The 20,120-nt window shown below is 44.0% G+C and overlaps 2 protein-coding genes across 12 annotated transcripts in view; both read right to left on the bottom strand.

Annotated features, from left to right (window-relative positions):
• Positions 1-20,120, bottom strand: part of BCL9 (BCL9 transcription coactivator) — a 95,709-nt gene that overhangs the window by 12,559 nt on the left and 63,030 nt on the right. The window contains exons 1-6 of one of the 11 annotated variants that reach the window (XM_042253379.1): positions 13,085-13,270; positions 9,716-9,780; positions 9,188-9,307; positions 7,184-7,275; positions 2,516-2,828; positions 1,239-1,555 (exon numbers count right to left, since the gene is read on the bottom strand). In XM_042253379.1, the coding sequence (XP_042109313.1) occupies positions 1,239-1,555; positions 2,516-2,568 (370 nt within the window). In that variant the 5' untranslated portion in view covers positions 2,569-2,828; positions 7,184-7,275; positions 9,188-9,307; positions 9,716-9,780; positions 13,085-13,270. Of the gene's footprint in view, positions 1-1,238; positions 1,556-2,515; positions 2,829-7,183; positions 7,276-9,187; positions 9,402-9,715; positions 9,781-13,084; positions 13,271-20,120 lie in introns of those variants that run through there. The other 10 variants (XM_042253385.1, XM_060413647.1, XM_042253371.1 and 7 more) reach the window with 10 other exon arrangements.
• The window catches only part of LOC132659521 (uncharacterized), an 80,541-nt gene continuing 63,030 nt past the window's right edge, over positions 2,610-20,120 (bottom strand). The window contains exons 2-4 of the mRNA XM_060413653.1: positions 9,188-9,401; positions 7,184-7,275; positions 2,610-2,828 (exon numbers count right to left, since the gene is read on the bottom strand). Of these exons, the coding sequence (XP_060269636.1) occupies positions 2,610-2,816 (207 nt within the window). The 5' untranslated portion in view covers positions 2,817-2,828; positions 7,184-7,275; positions 9,188-9,401. The remainder of the gene's footprint in view (positions 2,829-7,183; positions 7,276-9,187; positions 9,402-20,120) is intronic.

The following is a 20,120-nucleotide window of genomic DNA, read 5'->3' as shown; positions in this document are numbered from 1 at the left end:
AAAGCGCTCTTCCCCACATCCTACTGCTCTACTACACATTCTTTGAAAAGTGTGAAAGTGTTAGCTGCTCAGTCCTATGTGACCTCATGGACTGTAGCCTGCCAGGCTCCTCTGTCCCTGGAATTCTCCAGGCAAGAATACTGGAGTGGGTAGCCATTCTCTTCTCCAGGGGATATTCCCGACCCAAGGATTGAACCCAGGTCTCCTGCACTGCAGGCAGAATCTTTACCGTCTGAGCACGAGGGTTTAGATATTAGCATAAATGTCCCTCCTTCCTGGAAACCTTTTAGAACCTCCTGGGCTAGATGTCCCTGCTAGTTAGACCCATAGCCCTCTAATTTCCCTTACTTCAGCATTTATCAAATTTTATTGTACTTTTTTAAATGATCTGCTATCTAGGTGCATTTAAACCCTTGAGGATAGCAACTGTTTCGGTTCTGCTGACCATGGCACCCCCAGCACCCAGCATAGTGCTGGTGCTCAAAACAGGCCTCCAACAAACAACCTGAAGAAGAGAGGAAAGACAGGGGAACAACTACCCAGGTACTCATTTCAAATTTGGACTGGGGAGTCACCGTTCCACTCCTTGAGTATTAGTTTCACATTCTGGCCTACAGTTAAGATGTTTTATTTTACACTAAGTGAGGGACAGCCTAAGAGCATAGCCATGGGTCCCATCCCCTTCTTGGCTGACTCCACTGTGGCACCTCCTGGATCTCTACCACATGGAGCCCCTCATTCCCACCATGGTGACACTGGCGGGGACAAATCTGGACTTGTGCCAGGGCAGCCTCTTGACCTACAACCGGCAAAATGGCAGCCAGAGCGCATGCAACCCAAGTCCTGAAGGACTAATTTCATGGTGAAGAGGAAGAGTTGTCAGAAAAACCGCTCCAGTATGGGCTCTGGCATAGACAAACTGGAGCTACTGGCTTGACACTCAAGTACATAAAGGCACAGAGACCAGAAACATCCATGAGTACGTGGTTGGGGTTGTGCAGCATCCTCAAACACTTGCATCCTCAAGGGCAAGAACTCAACAAGGTCGCTCCAAACTATTCTTAAGTTCGTAGGAAAATGACCAGAAGGAGTTCCATCTGAAGCTCTGAGAACTCCTGGATCCGATTCCTGCTCTCCCCACTTGGCTACTATTAGGCTCTCCAGCATCCATCCATGTCGGAGGCCCTCCCTCAGGAATGCCTACTTCCCTCTGAGTCTCAAAGATCTTATAGACATACCTTTCATGTCAGAGTCATCGTTTGGAGTCCCAGGATCTCTCTGATCAAAGGAGTCGGCGGAAATACTTCGCTCCCTTTTCCCCTTGCCCTTGGCACCATTTCCAGCCCCATTCTTCAGCCCCATGCTCCCACCTGGGCCAGGGAGTGCTTTAGGGGTATGGCCCCCACTCTTGGAGTCACAGGGGGATGGCTGGGATTGGCTGGTTGAGCCCCCCTGTTTACCCTGATTGGAGAATTTGGAATCCAGCTGGGGGTTTCCAGATGGGGACATCACTGTAGGGGGACGGACCATCACCTCCTGCTTTGACTTAGGGCTACTGGAAGAGACAAATAACAAAGGGAAATCAGACACCAGACAGCACTGGGCAGTGCAAATCAAAGAGGTCTGATTTCTATCACACATCAGGGAGACCTAGACAGCTAAAGTAACCACCCCACCTTTCACTTAAGCAGCTTGCTTGTTCTCTTCTCCCCATTCTCATCTCAGAGCTCTCAACAGAGAGGAGGATTTGGGCAGAGTGGCCTGCCTCGTCTCGGTAACCCTAGAGTCACATGGGGACCCATCGCTAGGGCTTCTGTCAATAAAGGACAACGGTTTCTATGTACATAGAGAAATGACTCTCACACTAAGACTAGCTCAGAGTAAACAAACAGACATCGTTAAGATCAAAATACTATCCACCCCTCGGCTGATGAACAAGGAACAGCTGTAACAAGAGGCTGGCTTCCCTGCTGGAAACTACGAGCAGGTCTGGGAGAGTGTGAGGAAACCCGCTGGTGACTGGCAGGTTGGGGAAACCCTCCAGGACACTAATCACCAAATAAGAAGTATCACACCAGAGCAGACACACTAACCACTGCCTCCAGGGGAGGAGGAAGAAATTCTTTTAAGATATCAATGTTGTAGAACAGAGGAAAAAGCTTCACAGTGGGGGTCAAGGGCTGGTGTTTTAGCTGTAGGCCTTTAGGCCTCCCGAACATTCTAGGTCTCCTCATTCCAAGTTTCCTCATTTGCCAAGTTTAGCACACTGTACTGGATGGTTCTTAATGTTTTGTTGAGGAGGGGGGCTACAATGAGGAGCAGTTAGGTAATGATGGACGAATGAATAAGAGGAGAACGCTAACCTAAATTCTGACTCACTATTCTATCACTGTTTACTTGAGTCTTTTTCTTTTCCCGTTTGGGTCTCATGATTCAACATACTGTTCCACCAGTGAATGTTCAGGGTCCACTATGATGTCCCCAAGGCGCAGCTGGGCCAGGCCCTAGGCCTCACCTCTGTGTGTTTCCTGACGGAGAGTTCCTCACTTTAGGGTTACTGGAATGCATTGATTGAAATCCTGAGCTTGCAGCCACAAACAGGGACGGGCTCACCGAGTTCCTCTCGGGCTGCAGCAGAAATGGCTGCTGGGGGCAGTGGCAGGGGCCCACTGCGTGCTGGCTGCGTCCCTTAGCGCTGACTGCCTGCACGCCTTTTTCCTCTTTGTTTTTCTCCGCTGTGGAAGTGGGTCCTGTCCCCTTGCGGCTCCAGCATTCTCTGGGTGTGTGCCTCCGGCTGCCAAAGGAAAATCTCGCATCTCCAGGGCACACTGGGAACAGAAACAGAGACATCCAACACCCTTATAGCAGGACCAAGGCTAAAGCCCCACCTCAACAGTGCAGAGGCAGATGGTTCCTCAGCTTTCCTCAGGGTGAAAGGAAAGGGCGATGTTCATATTCTGGCCAAAAGGCTCTGGTGCTAAACAGCGGAAGAGTGACTAAGACTTTCTGCCAGGCATACAAGCCTCCCACCCAAGCATCATATACCAGGCGTTTGTAAGCAGATGAGAAAAACATTTTTATCTTTAGCTGTGTATTCTCCCTTACATTTATTTCTCTACTTCCAAATACAAAACCCTCAAAAACTTGGGTTTTTCTTTCTTCAAAACAATGCTCTGAAACCACTGGGTACTCCAAATCCATAGCAGCTATCTGGTGCTTCACCTCTGATGGCACTGAAATGTAACAAACCCATCCCAATTTCAAACCATGAAACAAATTACTCTCTGTTTATATTCTCAGGGCCTCAGGGTGGGGAAGACATTAAAGGAGGTACTTCTGAAATCAACTATTGAGCCAATACCAAATACAATCAGTTCTGCCCCCTGATTTCTATGATCTTTCTATTAAATTATGCTGAGTATGTGTCCTGTGTTCTCACTGCTTAATGACAGGAGCTGTAGGCATGGGTAAGCAAGGGAATGATCCATAATGCGGAGGTGAAAGAACATCTTTGAAGACTAAGATATTTTTTGAGCCAATTTGCAAGGCTAATTTGAAGCATAAAGGTCAAAAAAATATTCCCCAACCTAGTAAGAGAACAAATGAGAAAGCCCTTTATTTAGAGAAACCTAAACTGGTTCAGGGAAAACCAAGATACACTTTCAGTCACTGCTTCTTCCAGGGCAGTTCCAATGTGATTTTTTTTGGTAACCATGGTCCCCTTGCCTCCCTCCCTCCTGCTGTCTTTACTGATGAGGTATAGGACTGAAGGAGAATATTAGATGCAGGATTAAAGGCTAAAGAATCAAAAGGAGTTAGAAGTCGCTTCGGTGTTACATACACTACAAGAGGTTCAAGAACGGGACTAAAACTGGGAGAAACCCTTATGTTCTAGGAATCAGCAATGAGTATGATCATGGTCAAGTATTAAATGTCTATTTCCTCATTTAGAAATAGTCCCAACTATTTTATCTGAGACCATGAGAGGAATTTATGGATGTTCTGAGTATACACAATCACATTTTTTTCTTTTAAATGAAGAAGGCAGGAAAAAAAACTAGAGTAAAATGCTATAGAATATTTCTACACTGACCTTAGGAAAAAGCATCCTATAATTGAGTCTCAATTATATTTAGGGGTGTATGTTTATTCCCTACCACCTTTAGCTCCCTCCCCCCAATTTAGATTCTAAAACTGATTATTACTGTGAAGCTCAACATAATATATGATCATAAACCATACTGTACCTCTCACTAAACATCAGGAATCACCGGTAAAACAGAAGTAGTCAATGAATCTTCCATGGACAAAGCCAACAGAAAACACTTAGCTCAGGAAAAGAAAAGAAGTTACCACCTGTACAGTCCCTTTTGGTACTTTCGGTCTATATCACACATTTGAGCACTCCAATCATGTGTCAAACTGAATAGTCCCATGTGTATGATTTACCTCCCTCTGAAGACTATGCTCTTTGAAGACAAGAACTTTGTTTTAAATTTCTTTGGTTTTTCTATAATACTCAATATAATGTACTAAGAATGTGGTTAGATACTAGGTGAGTTACAGAGCAGAAATGCCTGGCACTTGTGTTACACTCCTTCTAAAGAAACTCTAAACATTAAAAGTACCAAATCAACTCAGTCTGCCAGGTATTTCTGATGAGCTGGTAGCAAAGATTACTTCTAAATAATAATAATGTAAACAGAAAATACTTATTTTCAAAGTATTTCCACATACAGTTTCTTAAACTCACTATACCGTGATCAACGGCATTTTATAGATGAATGGATGGAGCACATGGGCGTGAATGCCTTCTCCCAGGTTTCCAATCAGTGCTCCCTGACCTGCTCTTTCCTCTAAGCCACCTCCTTGCCATTACTTTATGAGTAGAGAAACAACACAGAAGGTTGAAATAACTGTATGGGCTCACTAGAGATGGGAATAAAATCCAGCTGTTTTCACCCTTAATCCAAAGGAGTTGTTGAAATAGGTCATCCTAGTTTTAGCCTATCTGACACCAAAAACAACTGAGCAAGAAATCTGCCAAGTATCTTATCAGATAACCCTAAAGAATAAAATGCAACTCTTTCAGCTCCTGTGTGTTCAGGTTAGTGCTCAACTGTTTACCTTTCAGGAAAAAGAGATCTTCCTTACAATGGTTAATTTTAGCCAGAGAGAGATATTTCCCCAATATAACTAAATCTTCTAAGATCTGCTTATACAATGTTTCTTTCTTTTGTCTGTAAATAATACTTAAAATATTTACTAACTGTACATCAGGTACTCTTATAAGCACTCTCCATACATATTAACTCATTCATAACAACTGCAGAAGGCAGGTCCCATTACTATCCCTATTTTATTACTTTTTCTTTCTTTTTGATTTTTTTTTTTTTTTTGCAGCATAGTTGATTCACTATGCTCTGTTAGATTCAAGTATATGGCCAAGTGAATCAGTTATACCCATATATATATATCCTATCCCTGTTTCAGAGATGAGGAAACTGAGGCTCTTGGAACAGCACGTAATTTGCCCAAGTAAGTTGGTCACACCCTAGTTAAGTGGTGGAGCTGGAGGTCAGCCAGACACTCAGGCTGTGCTCTTCATCACTGCAGTACTTTGTGAAAAGCGTGGACTTGGTGGACAAGGTGAGCCAGCACACAGGAAATGCTTAGCAGCACAACAGAAGCATTTATGTAAACTAGTACCATGACTTCTACCATCCTCTAGCAAGCTCACTCACCTGTCCTGCCCAATGGCATTTCAGACCTTCACCATTGCCAACCATCATCCTCCTCTCACAGTGCATGGCCTCGCCCAGGACTTAACAGGGAAAAGAGAAGTCACCAGGCAGGACTCCTTACCACCAAATCTTCAAACTTCTTTTTATCATTGCCTATCCCTTCTTTTTTCTCTATTACTGCAATCAAAAAAAAAAAAAAAAAAAAAAAAAAGCCCACTTTTCCCCCAAAGGTTAGTCCTACCACAGTCTAGCCCCATCCCTTTCAGCTGACTGAGTACTCACTCTCTTCCATGACCACCCTTCTACGTTCTGCATCTCCTGGATATTTCCAATCAGCTTTCAGACATGCTATTCTACCTTCCAGATGAAATAATAATGATAAAGCAAAACAAAACTGGCATTCTATTCCCCTTTGAAGTCAAGTTTCTTTATAGAGTTGACAAGACACAGTCTTCATTTCCTTACTTGCCATTCACCCTTTAACTATCTTAAACCAACTTCTACCCACAGATCACAAAAACCACGGCTTTTGTTAAGGTCACCACTGACCACTTTTCTAACCTCATCGTACTCCACCTTGTAGACTATGCTGGTTGAGCACTCCTTGAAACTCCTCTCTCTTGGCTTCTATAATACCACACTTTTCCAGTCTTCCCCCTTCCTCTCAAGTCACTCTTCATCTGCTTCCTTTGCTGACCCCTTCTCTACCCAATCTCTACAATTTCAAGTTCCTCATAGCTCTACCCCGGGTCGTCTTCTCTTCTCATTCTGTAAGTTCTTTCCATGCCAAGAACTCCCAAATTTCCATCCAGCTCAGCTTCTGCTCTGCTGACCTGTATACACAGCTGCCAACTTGGCATCCCACTAGAAGTCTGAAACCTAACAAGGTCAAAGATGAATTCTTCATCCCTATATAGCCTCCCTCCCCAACGTATTTCCCCTTCAGCTTTCTACATTTTAGTAAATGGCACCTTTATCCACTCAGCTGCTCATGCCAGAAATTTGGAGTCATTCCTGACACCTCTCTCCCTCACCCCTAACCTTCCCATGTCAAGTTTGAATATTTTTGCTGAGTGAAGAAAATCTCAGTTTCACTGTTTCTTCTTCAGAGATAAACAATACTGTAAAGCCACTAATCTAGACGAAATGCTCCATTACATTCTTTTCATAGCATCCTATGTTTTTCCTTCACAACATTTCTCCTGTTGTATAATTATGTGGTCATTTGCATTAACATTCATCTGTCATGCTAGGCTCCATGAAGGTAGGAGGATCTGTAAAGGATCAAGGCTGACTTATTCATCCTTGTATTCCTAGTACTTGCTATAGTATCGGATACATGCCATTTGCTCAAGAAGTATTTGTTGAATGAAAGTTGAAGCTTTTCCCTAAACCAGGCCTGCTTTCTAGGGCCCCCATCCCTCCATCAGGCTACTCACCAAAACCCCAAGGGTCACGATAAGGCAGTGCTCATCCTGGAGGTGGGGAGCTTGGGGAGTCCAGGAACCCCTGTCTCAGAGGTGACCCTCACCTGGATAAGGATAAAGGAAAGAAGAGTTTCTAAGGAAGGAAAACAAAATCATCAGTGCCACTTAGTTACTATTCAAAGACCTGGCTTCCTATCTACAGAGTATTAGTTTAAGAGGAAGTTGTCATCTCCCATGTAAACAGCATTAGCTTCCAAATTATTTCAGGGCATATCATCCAACCTGCAGATACCTCAAGACCCTTGTAACTTTCCCTCCTTCCAAAGTGCATATTTTCTTTTCAGAGACTGGAAAATTAAGGGCAAAGAAAATCGATTTGTCTACTTTTCTGAATATTTAGTAGGGAAAAAAACCTCACATTTTTGCTTCTTCCCATTCCTAATTAGTACAGAGAATTGAGAGCTGACTGTAAAGGTGAAAGAGACAAAATTCCAGACACACTTTTGAATTCACAAAGTGCATACCCTACAGTTCCTCCCTACTCTCAACTGTAACTTTACATGGCAAGCGTTCAGCAAGGAAATTTACTTTCACACACTTTTGGGAGAACATTGACTGAACGACAGGGCCACAAGATCTCCTTTGCTTGAGAGCCTACTGTGTATAAAATGCTATACCAATTTTGGTACATCGACAATATCGCAATAAAAATTTTTGACTTGTAAAAAAAAAAAAAATGCTATACCAAGTTGAGCTAGGTAAATTGGTAAAACACGAAGTAACTCAGGAGGCAGAACTACTTCCAACATTAGTCCTTGTAACTACAATGATAATGCTGAGCCTCCCCCTTCACCCAGAATTTATAGTTTTGAAATGGCAGGGAAAAAACAAGTTCCAGACTGTCCTAAGGCCAAATTTCTCAGGAATCTTTAAAAGGAGATTCTATAAGGTTGCCGTGAAGCTCAGAATCACCTCTACAATTGCAATTTCAACTCTTCCAATGATCCTTTCCCACTCTCCTGCTCTAAGAAGTCAAGTTTATTACAAGTATGTCATGTTTAACAAATTTCATTTCTATGCTATGACCACTACACCATAAAAGGCATAGTATCAAACTTAGAATGTGGAAATAAAAGGCCCTGGGATTCCATTCCGAGCTCATTCTTAAGTTCTGGCATACCAGCTACTAAAAGGCTTCCTTCTCAGAAAAAGTACACAATAGGAAGAACCAATCTTTCCCAAATATGTGGAGAGAAGAACACTATACTATAGTCTTAAAACCTTGGTCCTAACAAAATGCTAAGATATGTTTTCATACTCAAAGGGTAAAAACTCATCTAATGTCCTTCAAGCTAACAAACTTTAAGCAAGCAAATAAATTTGTATCAAGCTCAAGGGTTCTGATAAAATGTGACTAATAAAAAATGAACATCATCTACCACCCTTTAGAATAATGGCTACCCAAAGTAAAACTTCAGCACAAATGTCCCTTCTTTGTGAAACTTTCCTTGATTCCAAACTATCCCCAGGAATGTCCTCCATGGCCCCACAGCATTATATTCATGACACTTTTAAAACACTTTGAGAATTGTATCCTTGTTATGTACAGCCAGGGAACCTCCTGAGGAAAAGGTCATCATCTCAGCGCCCAAAAGAAGAAACTCAATAAATGCTAGTTGATCCGTCTATGATAATGAGCGGGGGGCTTGTGTACGGCTACTTCTGCTTCGCATCCCCACATAGCAATGATGACACAATAAATACCTGTTCAATTTCTCACCATCTGTCTTTCCTAGGAAATAAGTTACTGCAGAAGTCCCTGTTCACAGAAAAGTACAAGGTAACTGCACTTACAGCTATGACGTGCATTTAACTTGATGACCACTGCCTTGGGAACTGCTACAATAATGAACAAATATAATTTTAACTTACAAGACACCCTACGGAAGCAGAAACAAAATCCAAAATACACTGACTGAATAACAGAAGTTACATGTTCATAATTGGGCTCTTTACCTTTCAAGATGTCCAACTTGCTCTCTCTTCTAACATTGGGACACAGCGATCTGTGCCTCCCAAACAGAAAGGAATTTTTAGGTCAAAGTGGAGTGACACCAGCTAGTCCCACATTCAGTCCTACAGGAATGAGAAGAATGGAAAAGTTCATACCCCATCACACCAACAGCAAAGAAAACCACCATTCCCCAAGGCTCCGTGACCAAAACAATATCTGGAAGAAAGAACAGTAAGAAAAAAATTAGGTCAAAAATGGAGAAGGCAGGCAAAACCACTAAAACTCAAAATGCAAGAAGCTGGAGCACTCTAGCCCACATCTGTCCCACTGAACACCGGGAAGTCTAGAAAAGCAAAATCCATCAGACACAGAAGCCTCATCCTAGTCATTGGCTTTAACTTTCTCCTCAACCAAGAACAGTTATCACAGGATGCAAAATAGACGTTTATTTCATATCTTCTCTATGCTCTTGTTCTTAGCATGGTAAAGATATTGAGGCTTATAAGGCGAGTGGCCATAAGGTAATTGACCTTTCAAAAATCAGCTGGTCTATAGCAGGAGCTCTTATCCGAGTATCCACGACCTCCTAAGTGGTCTGTAGAAAGACTCAGAGGAAGGGAGGCAGCTGTGAACTTGGCTGGAGAATATTTTGATCTTCATACTCAGTAACCTCCAAGTAAAAGTTAGCACCACCTTCAACAATGAATGCAGGTAACAACCCACAGTAGTATTAGCTATTCTGTGACTATGTCACCAAGAGTAAGCACAAGACACTTCACATCACATTACTGTTATCACAACTTCAAAACTATAGTATCTGCAGCTACATTTTGTTATTTAATGAGCGTTAAACATAGAAACTATTGTATCACAACTGTTTTAACATTTTGATACCTGTTTCTATGTCATTTGTAATTTTATATACTTTATACATTTAAAAAACCCACGATTCTCAGAAGGGGTCCTAAGCTTCATTAAACTGCCAAAGGAAAACATGCAGCACAGAAGATTAAGAACTTCTGATCTAGAGCAAATAAAGTTTCTATAGACCCCACATAGTTACCAAGGCAGACAGACAAGTCATTCCACCAGCAGTACTTCATAGATGACGAAAATTAAACCACTAGATTTCCCAGGTGGCGCTAGTGGTAAAGAACCTGCCTGCCAATGGAGGAGAGATAAGAGACACGGGTTCAATCCCTGGGTGGGGACGATCCCTGGAGGGCATGGCAACCCACTCCATGACACTCCAACCCACTCCAATTTCATATCCAGCAGAAAGATATGAAATTCTTTCTGCTTGGAGAATCTCATGGAGAGAGGAGCCTGGCAGGCTACAGTCCATTGGGTCGCAAAGAGTCAGACACAAATGAAGCAACTTATCATGTACGCAAACCACCAGGAAGACAAGCAACATGTCCAAGGTCACACAAATTTAGGGTCAGCTTCAGCTTAGGTTAGCACTCACAGCATGTATAGTTCTACTTTCCCATGGGGACTGTTGACTACATTTCTACAACTGTCATCACTATTCCTGTCTTACCACTAAATGAGGAAGAGGTATCACCTTTCAAAACTCATGTAAAATCCAAACCCAGACAATAGAACAAGGCAGACAGATAGGCAGAAGGTAGAAGGTACTCCTTTTTGTTTCCTGATCAAGCACAGGGCATGTTTCCGAAGCTGAATTTGGTCTGTTCCTGAGACAGCAACTTTTCAGAAGTGAGGAAAAAGTTGGTCTACACGAACTTTCATTCCTAGATGTGTCCAAGGCACTTTGCAGATAATCATTAACTTGTTTGGTGCCACAATGCATTATGAGTGATGAGGGCAGTGGTAACCCCGCTTTATAAAAGGGAAAACTGAAGAATAAATATGAGAGATTTGTTTGAAGTCACATATAAGTCAATGGGAAAGTCAGCGTTCTAATACTAAGTTCAAGGCTCAACCAAATCACCATCATCGAATATTTAGTTGATTACAATGCTTGTGAAACCTCTGTACTTCCCCTGCCCCCCACAAGCTAGAGAACATTTGATTCACAGGACCAGACACTTCTGAAGGCTATGGGAAAAGTATCCCATAGAATAGATTCCAACGTACGTAAGTGCTTTTTCACTTATGCTAGTCATGTAGGAATCGAGGTCAGGAATCCTTAGCTCAACAGCCAAGTTACTACATAAAACTTGCCTTATAAGAAGATAACAGTATGGAAATTGTTTCTTCATCTTTTACTCAATGACCTCCTTATCATCTACCACATGTTTAGGAACTATTATCATCTTACATTCAACACTGTTATTACAAAATAATATCCTAATGGTTCAATACAATCAGATCCTAGATGCTAAAACTATGAAAGGTCATCTCTATGTCAACTTTGCCTTAAATTTCCTCTTTACCCAAAACACCAATTAATGGAATCCTTACTTCCCAAAGCATCCTTATGCCATCTAACTAACTGCTCCTTTTATTAATGCATTTTTGTTTTTTATAGATTGGGTCTTTTTCAACAGTTAGCAAGATCCTCCTTAAATCTGTACTTAGGATGGTAATGTTTTTCACACTTAACGTTAACTTCTTTTTACAAATCACGAGCATCCAATCAAAAACCAAAATCAGAAAAATCATGTTGTACAATTTCCATGAAGAGTAAAAAGTTATACTACACAGGGGTCTTACCTACCAATACCCATCTGCACCCCCTACCCCTTACTCGCAACTACTTATCCTTCCTACCTGTTAATTCTGATTCATCACTTCCAGCACAGTGGACAAGAGTCCAAATCTCTGACCCAAGAATGAACAGTTAGTTCTTGAACACATTAAATGCTAACAAACACTCCATTACACACCACTGATCAAAACATAACTCTTTACATAGCCACTCATTCATTTTCCCTCTAAAGTTACTGCCCAGGGATCTGAATATGTTTACCCTAAGGAAAGTTTAACTTTGCACCAATTCTACCCCATCTTAGTCTCTCACTACTGACACAAAGTTTTGTCCATTTCTCTACTTTGTCTAGTAAGTTTATCAGTCTCCAACTGGGCTGCAGTCTAGGCTCCAAGTCACTCTTCTCTAGGCAGGCAGGGCCTTGGAAGACAGGTTTCAGGCCTCCTCCTTCAGGCTTGGGAGCCTTCACATAAGGCCCCCAGAAACACTATTATAGGCCTCTGGCCCTTCCCTCTGAACATAATAACCAAGTCTGCTGTTTATTTCCATAGAATATATCCATTTCACCAGGCTGGTCCAACACCAACCAGTGACATCTTTAATAGTCTTTGCAACTTTCAAAGGTCAACGACTACAGCTCCATTCTGGAAATCACTGGTGTGTCCACGACCCCCACAATGACTCAGTGACCTAGACATCACCACCTCACCTGCTGGAGCCCTTTACTACAGGAACATTCCTCTTAGCTTCGGGTTCCCCCACCCTCCAACAAGTCACTGGCCTGCAAACTCCCCTTTACCTCTCTATCCATCTTCTGGGTCTAACAGACCCCACCAAACTCAACTCGAATTCAGCTCTCCATCTCGTCCCTACGATGTCCCTTCATCCCAGGACCCTGGGACTGTCCCATGTCCTCGTTTAGTCTCTCCAAGCACCGCCTGGGACACAACATCTAAAAAGCTGAGAGACGCCTCAGTCTCTCCCCACCGCTGGTGGGCAGAGGACGCCCCCCCAACCTTCCCCCACAGGTTTCTCTAGACTCAACTCTTAAATTCACAACCTCGACCCCCACCCCTTTTCTCCCCTCACCCCAGCCCCTAGCCCTACGCGGCTTTGGCTACCCCTGCCCTCAAACCCGCTCAAAACACGCGGACGCGGACCGGCCCCCCCGCACCCCCGGCTCCGGTCCTTCCCCTCCCCCTCCCCCTGAGGTGCCACTTACCCCCGAGGCAGGAGTGGGGGAGGGGACAGGAGGAGCGGTGTAGGGGAGGGGGCTTCGGTCCCGGGCGGCTTTCAGCCCCGGGGGGCCGGGGCCGGGGCCAGCGGCAGCGGCGGCGCAGCGTCTCCCCCCGGCGGCGGCAGCGGCGGCGGCGCCGGCCCACTCCCGCAGGCACACATAGGCTCCATTGTCCGCCGGCGCCTCCCCCTTTCCGGCACCCCTCTCCCAGTACCGCCCCTTCCCCCTCCCCTCGGCCCTCCCCCAGCCGCACCGCGCCACGAAAGGTACCGCCGGCCCCGCCTCGGACGCGAGCGGAGAAGTGCCCCCTCCCCCGCTGCTCCGACGTCCCGCCCGGCGGGGGAAGAGGGAACTGCCCCTCCCCACCTCAGCGCCGGGCCCAGCCGCCGGGAAGGGCCCGCCCCCCTCCAAGGGAATGTCACTTGTCCCCCTCCCGAACGCGCATAATGGTACCAACCCGGCCGCTTCCTCCTCCCCCTCCCCAGCCTTCCCGGAGAGGCACCGCCCCCGAGCCCCGCCCACCAAGTAGCCTCGCCTCCTCGACCCCGCCCCTCCCTCCAATATTTTACTATGGAACCGCCCACCGTGGGCACCACCTCCTGCTTTGCATGGACACGCCCTCCAGGTCCCCTCCTCAGTTCGTCACCCAGCCAGAGGTGACGCCTACTCCCCACCTTAAAGCGGCAGAGCCCCCCCTTCTCAACTTAAAGAACCTCCCAAAGGGCCGGCGGGGTGGGAGGTGCGGCCAGGGAGGGGCTCTTCTTTCTTACACCTTTATTTTCACGTTCACATTCACCGGACCTCCCCACCGCCTCCTGCAGCACCGGGGAGCTACACGGTGGAAAAGGCGCGGAGGGGGGAAGGGCAATGTGGAATTTGGCCATCTTTGACAGAAAAGAATTGGGAGCTGCCAAAGGAAGGGGTTCTTCCCTCACACTTCCCTGCTGTCCTGGTCCCGGCCTAGTCCTTAGTCTTCAAGGAGACCCCTGCCTACCTCCAGGATGCGGTTCCACCCTAACCCAACCCCCTCGCCCGTCCCTGGTCTTCACCCCTCAATCTCTGCACTGCCTTTGCTGTTGCCGGCTTTCTCCCCTCCCAAGAGTGCAGGCCCCTTTCGGGGTTGCACTCTCCTCCACCTTCTCCGAGGCACGTTCTAGCCATGTCCTGCAGACACGTTGGGTAGTGCAGGGTCTCTTCTTCCTTTGGAGCCCGCCCCAGCCCCACTCACGCAACGCTATCTAGTGCCCACAGAGAACCTCTGCCCAGATCCTAGAATCGCTTCATAACCGCTTTTTTAATCACTTCCCTGATTTTTGGAAGGCCTGTGCTTTGGAGAGCTCAACCCCCAGGCATTCCGGCACTGCCCCCTGTGAAGTGAGAGGGTAACCCATTAGATTGCACTTTTCTCAAAAGGAAAAATGACGGCATCATGGTGAGCGCATGTTGCTGAATAAAGCTCAGATTCCGACTACTCCTGTTTTATCTTTGTGGCCCTTGTTGCTGCTGTGCCCAGCTGCTATTACAAACCTGTCTGCTCCAGAACACACTGTTTAAATCTCTGTGTTTGTGCTTTGTAGAGTTTTGATCTAAGATGTTTCTGTAACTATGTGCACTGGCCCCACAGCTTTTCTCAGTTAAGTGAAAACTGCCTGTGTTATACTGTACTTCGTATTCTCCCTGAAGATAGACGGAGGCAACATGGCCAAGAGAAGCCGATAAAATTTTCTTCTGTATTTGCTTCCATCACCAAGTTTTAACCAGGCACTTATTTCTAAGAAATGTTAGTTTCCTTGTCTAGAAAATGGGAAACGGTCCTTGTGGCAATCTTTTAACAAATGGTGCTGGTGGTAAAGCATGGTACATCCTCAGTCGTGTCTGACACTTTGTGATCCTATGGACTGTAGCCCACCAGGCTCCTCAATCCATGGGATTTCCCAGGCAAGAATACTGGAGTGGGTTGCCATTTTCTTCTCCAAGGGATCTTCCTGGCCCAGGGACTGAACCCTCATCTCCTGTGTTGGCAGGCGGGTTCTTTACCTTTGAGCCAGCAGGGAAGCCCCAAAGGATGATACAGGAGAGCCCTAAATGATAAAACTTTTGAAACAATTTAAAACTCTGGGCTGGTCATGTAAATTTCTATACCATGGCTCCCCAGCTTAGATTCTATGAAAAACTGTTTTTTTCATAGCAGATGGTTTCTCTTTGTCTTATGTTATGACTGAGCATGCTGTGCTGTGCTTAGTCTCTCAGTCACATCTGACTCTTCGCAACCCCATGGACTGTAGCCCCCCAGGCTCTTCTTTCCACGAGGATTCTCCAGCAAGAATACTGGAGTAGATTGCCATAAGCTTCTCCAGGGGATCTTCCCAACCAAGGGATTGAACCCAGGTCTCCCGCATTGCATGTGGAAAGAAAAAAGGCAAAAGCAGGTATAAATTTAAATTTAAGATCAATTGAAGGATTCCTAATGGAAAAATATTACAATGCTTTTTGTCACGTTTTGGTGATAGAATATTTGATGAAACATAGTAAGGACCTCTGTAAAAAAAAAAAAATGGTAGGAGGAAAGTCAGGCCTGGACATATGAAAAGATAATTAAATCCAGAAATATGCAAGAGGCATTTACAATTACTAATGTAGATGGAAAGAAGGGATTCACAGACTTATCTGTAAGAGAAAACCACTACTAAAATAAACTCTGGGCTAGGGTGTTCCGGACCAGATCACCTTTGCCCAGAAAGGTAAAAAAAAAAAAACAAGCTCATTATAATAAGTCTTAACCATTTTACAAGCCCTTACACCCTCACTTTACTATATATGTCAAAGTTTGGAATTATTTACTGAACCAGAAGAAAAAGCAAATGAATATTAAATGGGCAATACCAGGCTAAAAGAGCAATAATACTGAGAATTTAAGCAAGCTGAAAGTCATGAAATTCAAAGGTTAGAGACTCCATAGTAATGGTAATTTAGCTACATTGCACATGGGATAGAAATGCATTTAAAATATTATTTACTGTAATAAAATAGTTTATTTTTATTAGTTTTTTCCTTTGAATTTTCTAACTTCCATGCATCTGCATCTCACTTGAGAAAGAATTCAATCTATTTTACTGGATAGGGATCTAGCATACTGTTTATACATAAATACTAATTGATAATGATGAAGTCGTTGTGAAAAGCATCCTTTAAATAAAAGCTTCAAACTATTTCTCTTACTGTAGAAATTCTAAGAGAAATCTTTTTTTTTTTAATCCAAATGGTAATATTGTTAAAAATAAAAGCTTTCAACACTAAAGAGATCTGGGTTTGATTTTTTACTTTCTGAAATGTGCTTCTCCTAATGATGATAAGCACTCACTGTGATACAAACATGGATGGTATGTCTGGCTTAGTTCTTCAACTAATCACCGCACCTGTTATTTGTGTGTCACTAGTCTTTTTCACTTGTAAGCTCCACCTTCGAAATGCTTTTGTTCTCTCAGCTTTTGATAAACATATATCTAAATTTCTGGGTTGGAAAGAACCACATCCTATTTTACAGATGAGAATTCTGAGACATAGAAGTTTCATGACTTGCCAAAATTATGCCCATTTTTAGGGACTAGAATTTAAGTCCAACACTCTACAGCACTGTTCTAACCTCTGAGGATTATTCACTCCTAACAATATTTACTATTGTAGGAGAGAGTATTAGATAATAAAATCAAGACTCGGAAAGGCTGAACCCACTCAGTCAGCTGGTGCTAGGGTTAGAAGCATCTTGCTATCTAGTTCAGAAGTCATGTCTGACTCTTTTGTGACCCCATGGACTGCAGCCCACCAGGTTCCTCTGTCCATGGGATTTCCCAGGCAAGAATACTGAAGTGGGTTGCCATTTCCTTCTCCAGGAGGTCTTCCCAACCCAGGGATCGAATCTGAGTCTCCTGCATTGCAAGCAGATTCTTTACCACTGAGCCACCCAGGACAGCAAGGGTTATAAGAGGCCCTAACAAATTATTTGCCTTGGTCAAAGTCCTTAGTTTGTTCATGATTTCCTGCTTCTTAAACTATTTTTTATCAATTTATCTGGGCTTCCCCAGTAGCTTAGCAGTAAAGAATCTACCTGTGATGCAAGATCTCTGGATAGGGAAGATGCCCTGGAAGAGGGTATGGCAACCTACTCCAGTGTTCTTGCCTGGAGAATCCCATGGACAGAGGAATACTATCAAGATAGTAATTTATGACTGAAAATGAAGGGTTAGAATGGGCCAGCATCTTGACTTTCATAGGTACTACCCAATGCTGTAGTAAAACAGTCAGGAAGGGATTTCTTCTTTAGGCTGCCCATGAAGCAGATTTCACCAGTCCATTTAAGCCAATGAGAAGTTCCAGAGCTTCATCCCTTCCAGGAATATGGAGGGCTAATTGTCCTTTTTGTAAGGAAGAAATCAAAATTCCCATCTTCTTCCTTCCTGCCGCTCCATCTGGGGCCACTGGCAGTCTGATGTGAGCTTGGGTCTTGTTCTGTGTCCCCACATATCTGCTTTCCACGACCTGGGCATCAGAGGCACTCTATCTGTAAAAGCTCTGACAGATCTGTCATGTGACACTCATTTCCCTTTAGAGGGTACCACCGATGTTTCTCCTTTATTTCCACACTCAGACCTACAGGGTTGTGCCTCCTACCCTCATTGCCTGCCTTCTAGAAGCCAAGCTTTGTGACACCCAGTCTGCAAATTCTTAAGCCCCAATTGATCGATTACTGTGATATTGAATGGTTTGCCTTGGAAATGAACAGAGATCATTCTGTCGTTTTGAGATTGCATCCAAGTACTGTATTTTGGACTCTTTTGTTGACCATGATGGCTACTCCATTTCTTCTAAGGGATTCCTGCCCACAGTAGTAGATATAATGGTCATCTGAGTTAAATTCACCCATTCCAGTCCATTTTAGTTCGCTGATTCCTAGAATGTCGACGTTCACTCTTGCCATCTCCTGTTTGACTACTTCCAATTTGCCTTGATTCATAGACCTAACATTCCAGGTTCCTATGCAATATTGCTCTTTAAAGCCTTGGACCTTGCTTCTCTCACCAGTCACATCCACAACTGGGTATTGTTTTTGCTTTGGCTCCATTCCTTCATTCTTTCTGGAGTTATTTCTCCACTGATCTCCAGTAGCATATTGGACATCTACCGACCTGGGGAGTTCCTCTTTCAAGATCCTATCATTTTGCCTTTTCATACTGTTCATGGGGTTCTCAAGGCAAGAATACTGAAGTGGTTTGCCATTCCCTTCTCCAGTGGACCACAGGAATCAAGATAGCCAGGAGAAATATCAATAACCTCAGGTATGCAGATGACACCACCCTTATGGCAGAAAGTGAAGAGGAACTAAAAAGCCTCTTGATGAAAGTGAAAGTGGAGAGTGAAAAGTTGCCTTAAAGCTCAACATTCAGAAAATGAAGATCATGGCATCTGGTCCCATCACTTCATGGGAAATAGATGGGGAAACAGTGGAAACAGTGTCAGACTTAATTTTTTTGGGCTCCAAAATCACTGCAGATGGTGACTGCACCCATGAAATTAAAAGACGCTTACCCCTTGGAAGGAAAGTTATGACCAACCTAGATAGCATATTCAAAAGCAGAGATATTACTTTACCAACAAACGTCTGTCTAGTCAAGGCTATGTTTTTTCCAGTGGTCATGTATGGATGTGAGAGTTGGACTGTGAAGAAAGCTGAGTACTGAAGAATTGATGCTTTTGAACTGTGGTGTTGGAGAAAACTCTTGAGAGTCCCTTGGACTGCAAGGAGGTCCAACCAGTCCATCCTAAAGGAGATCAGTCCTGGGTATTCTTTGGAAGGACTGATGTTAAAGCTGAAACCCCAATACTTTGGCCACCTCATGTGAAGAGTTGACTCACTGGAAAAGACTCTGATGCTGGGAGGGATTGGGGGCAGGAGGAGAAGGGGACAACAGAGGATGAGATGGCTGGATGGCATCACCAACTCAATGGATATGAGTTTAAACTCAGGGAGTTGGTGATGGACAGGGAGGCCTGGCGTGCTGCAATTCATGGGGTCGCAAAGAGTCGGACACGACTGAGCGACTGAACTGAACTGAACTGAATTGATCAATACAGAAATCCCAGTTCCCCTTCCCCAGCTTTCCAGTTTAGCCATAGTCCATCATTGCTCAATGAGAAACAACCTATATGTTCCACGTGCTCTAACCATTTCTCCCCTAGATCTCCTGGTCTTCAGGCCGGTTCTTCACATCTGTCCTTACAGTCTCATGTCTCCTTTCTTCTTCAGTTTCCACTAATCTACTATTTCATTTTTTATTCTTAACCTCTTTCCCAAGAATAATTCTGTGCAAGTATTTCTACTATTTAATTTCATTTTCTTCTGCTAGACATTTCTCCAGGAATTTTGCCCATCGGATACACCTATTTTATTTTTCCTGGGTTCTGCCTTCACTACTAAAATCTTCCCACTTCCCACAATCAGTCTCTTCCCAGCTTCTCTGGAGTTGGAACCCAACTACTGCAGCTTTGGCCTCACTTCCATGGTTTGAATCCGGGTTGCTCTTACTAGCCACACTGCCTTTTGGAATCCTTGACCACCTACCATTCCAGCAATTGAAATTCCCATGGCTGAGATGTACCCACATTTGTTTTCACTCCTGGGCTGGCAGACATTACTAGAAAAAAAAAAAAACCCCATGAAACCAAAAAAAATGGATCTCAATCAAATTTTGGGTGATAAAACTTCAATCAAACTTTATTGGGTTTTACTTGGCAATCCTTTTATGCAGCCTCATTGCCTCCTATATCATTTCCTACAGCAATTATTCCAAACTTTGTCTCCTACTTCTCCTACTCCTAGATGGGTAAGCTGAGTGGATAGAAATGCAAGACCAACCTTGTCATCTCATCTCAACTTGGAAGGGTTTTGCTCAGTTATCCATCTGTCTTCCATTTACTTTTTAGAATCTTTAGTAAAATCTTTCTTGCACAAATACTCTTTCCCCCC

Source organism: Ovis aries, chromosome 1, assembly GCF_016772045.2.
Source record: "Ovis aries strain OAR_USU_Benz2616 breed Rambouillet chromosome 1, ARS-UI_Ramb_v3.0, whole genome shotgun sequence".
In the NCBI taxonomy this organism is placed as follows: Eukaryota; Metazoa; Chordata; class Mammalia; order Artiodactyla; family Bovidae; genus Ovis; species Ovis aries.
Note: the sequence above shows the minus strand (reverse complement) of the source record. Positions and strands in the feature narration are given on the sequence as shown.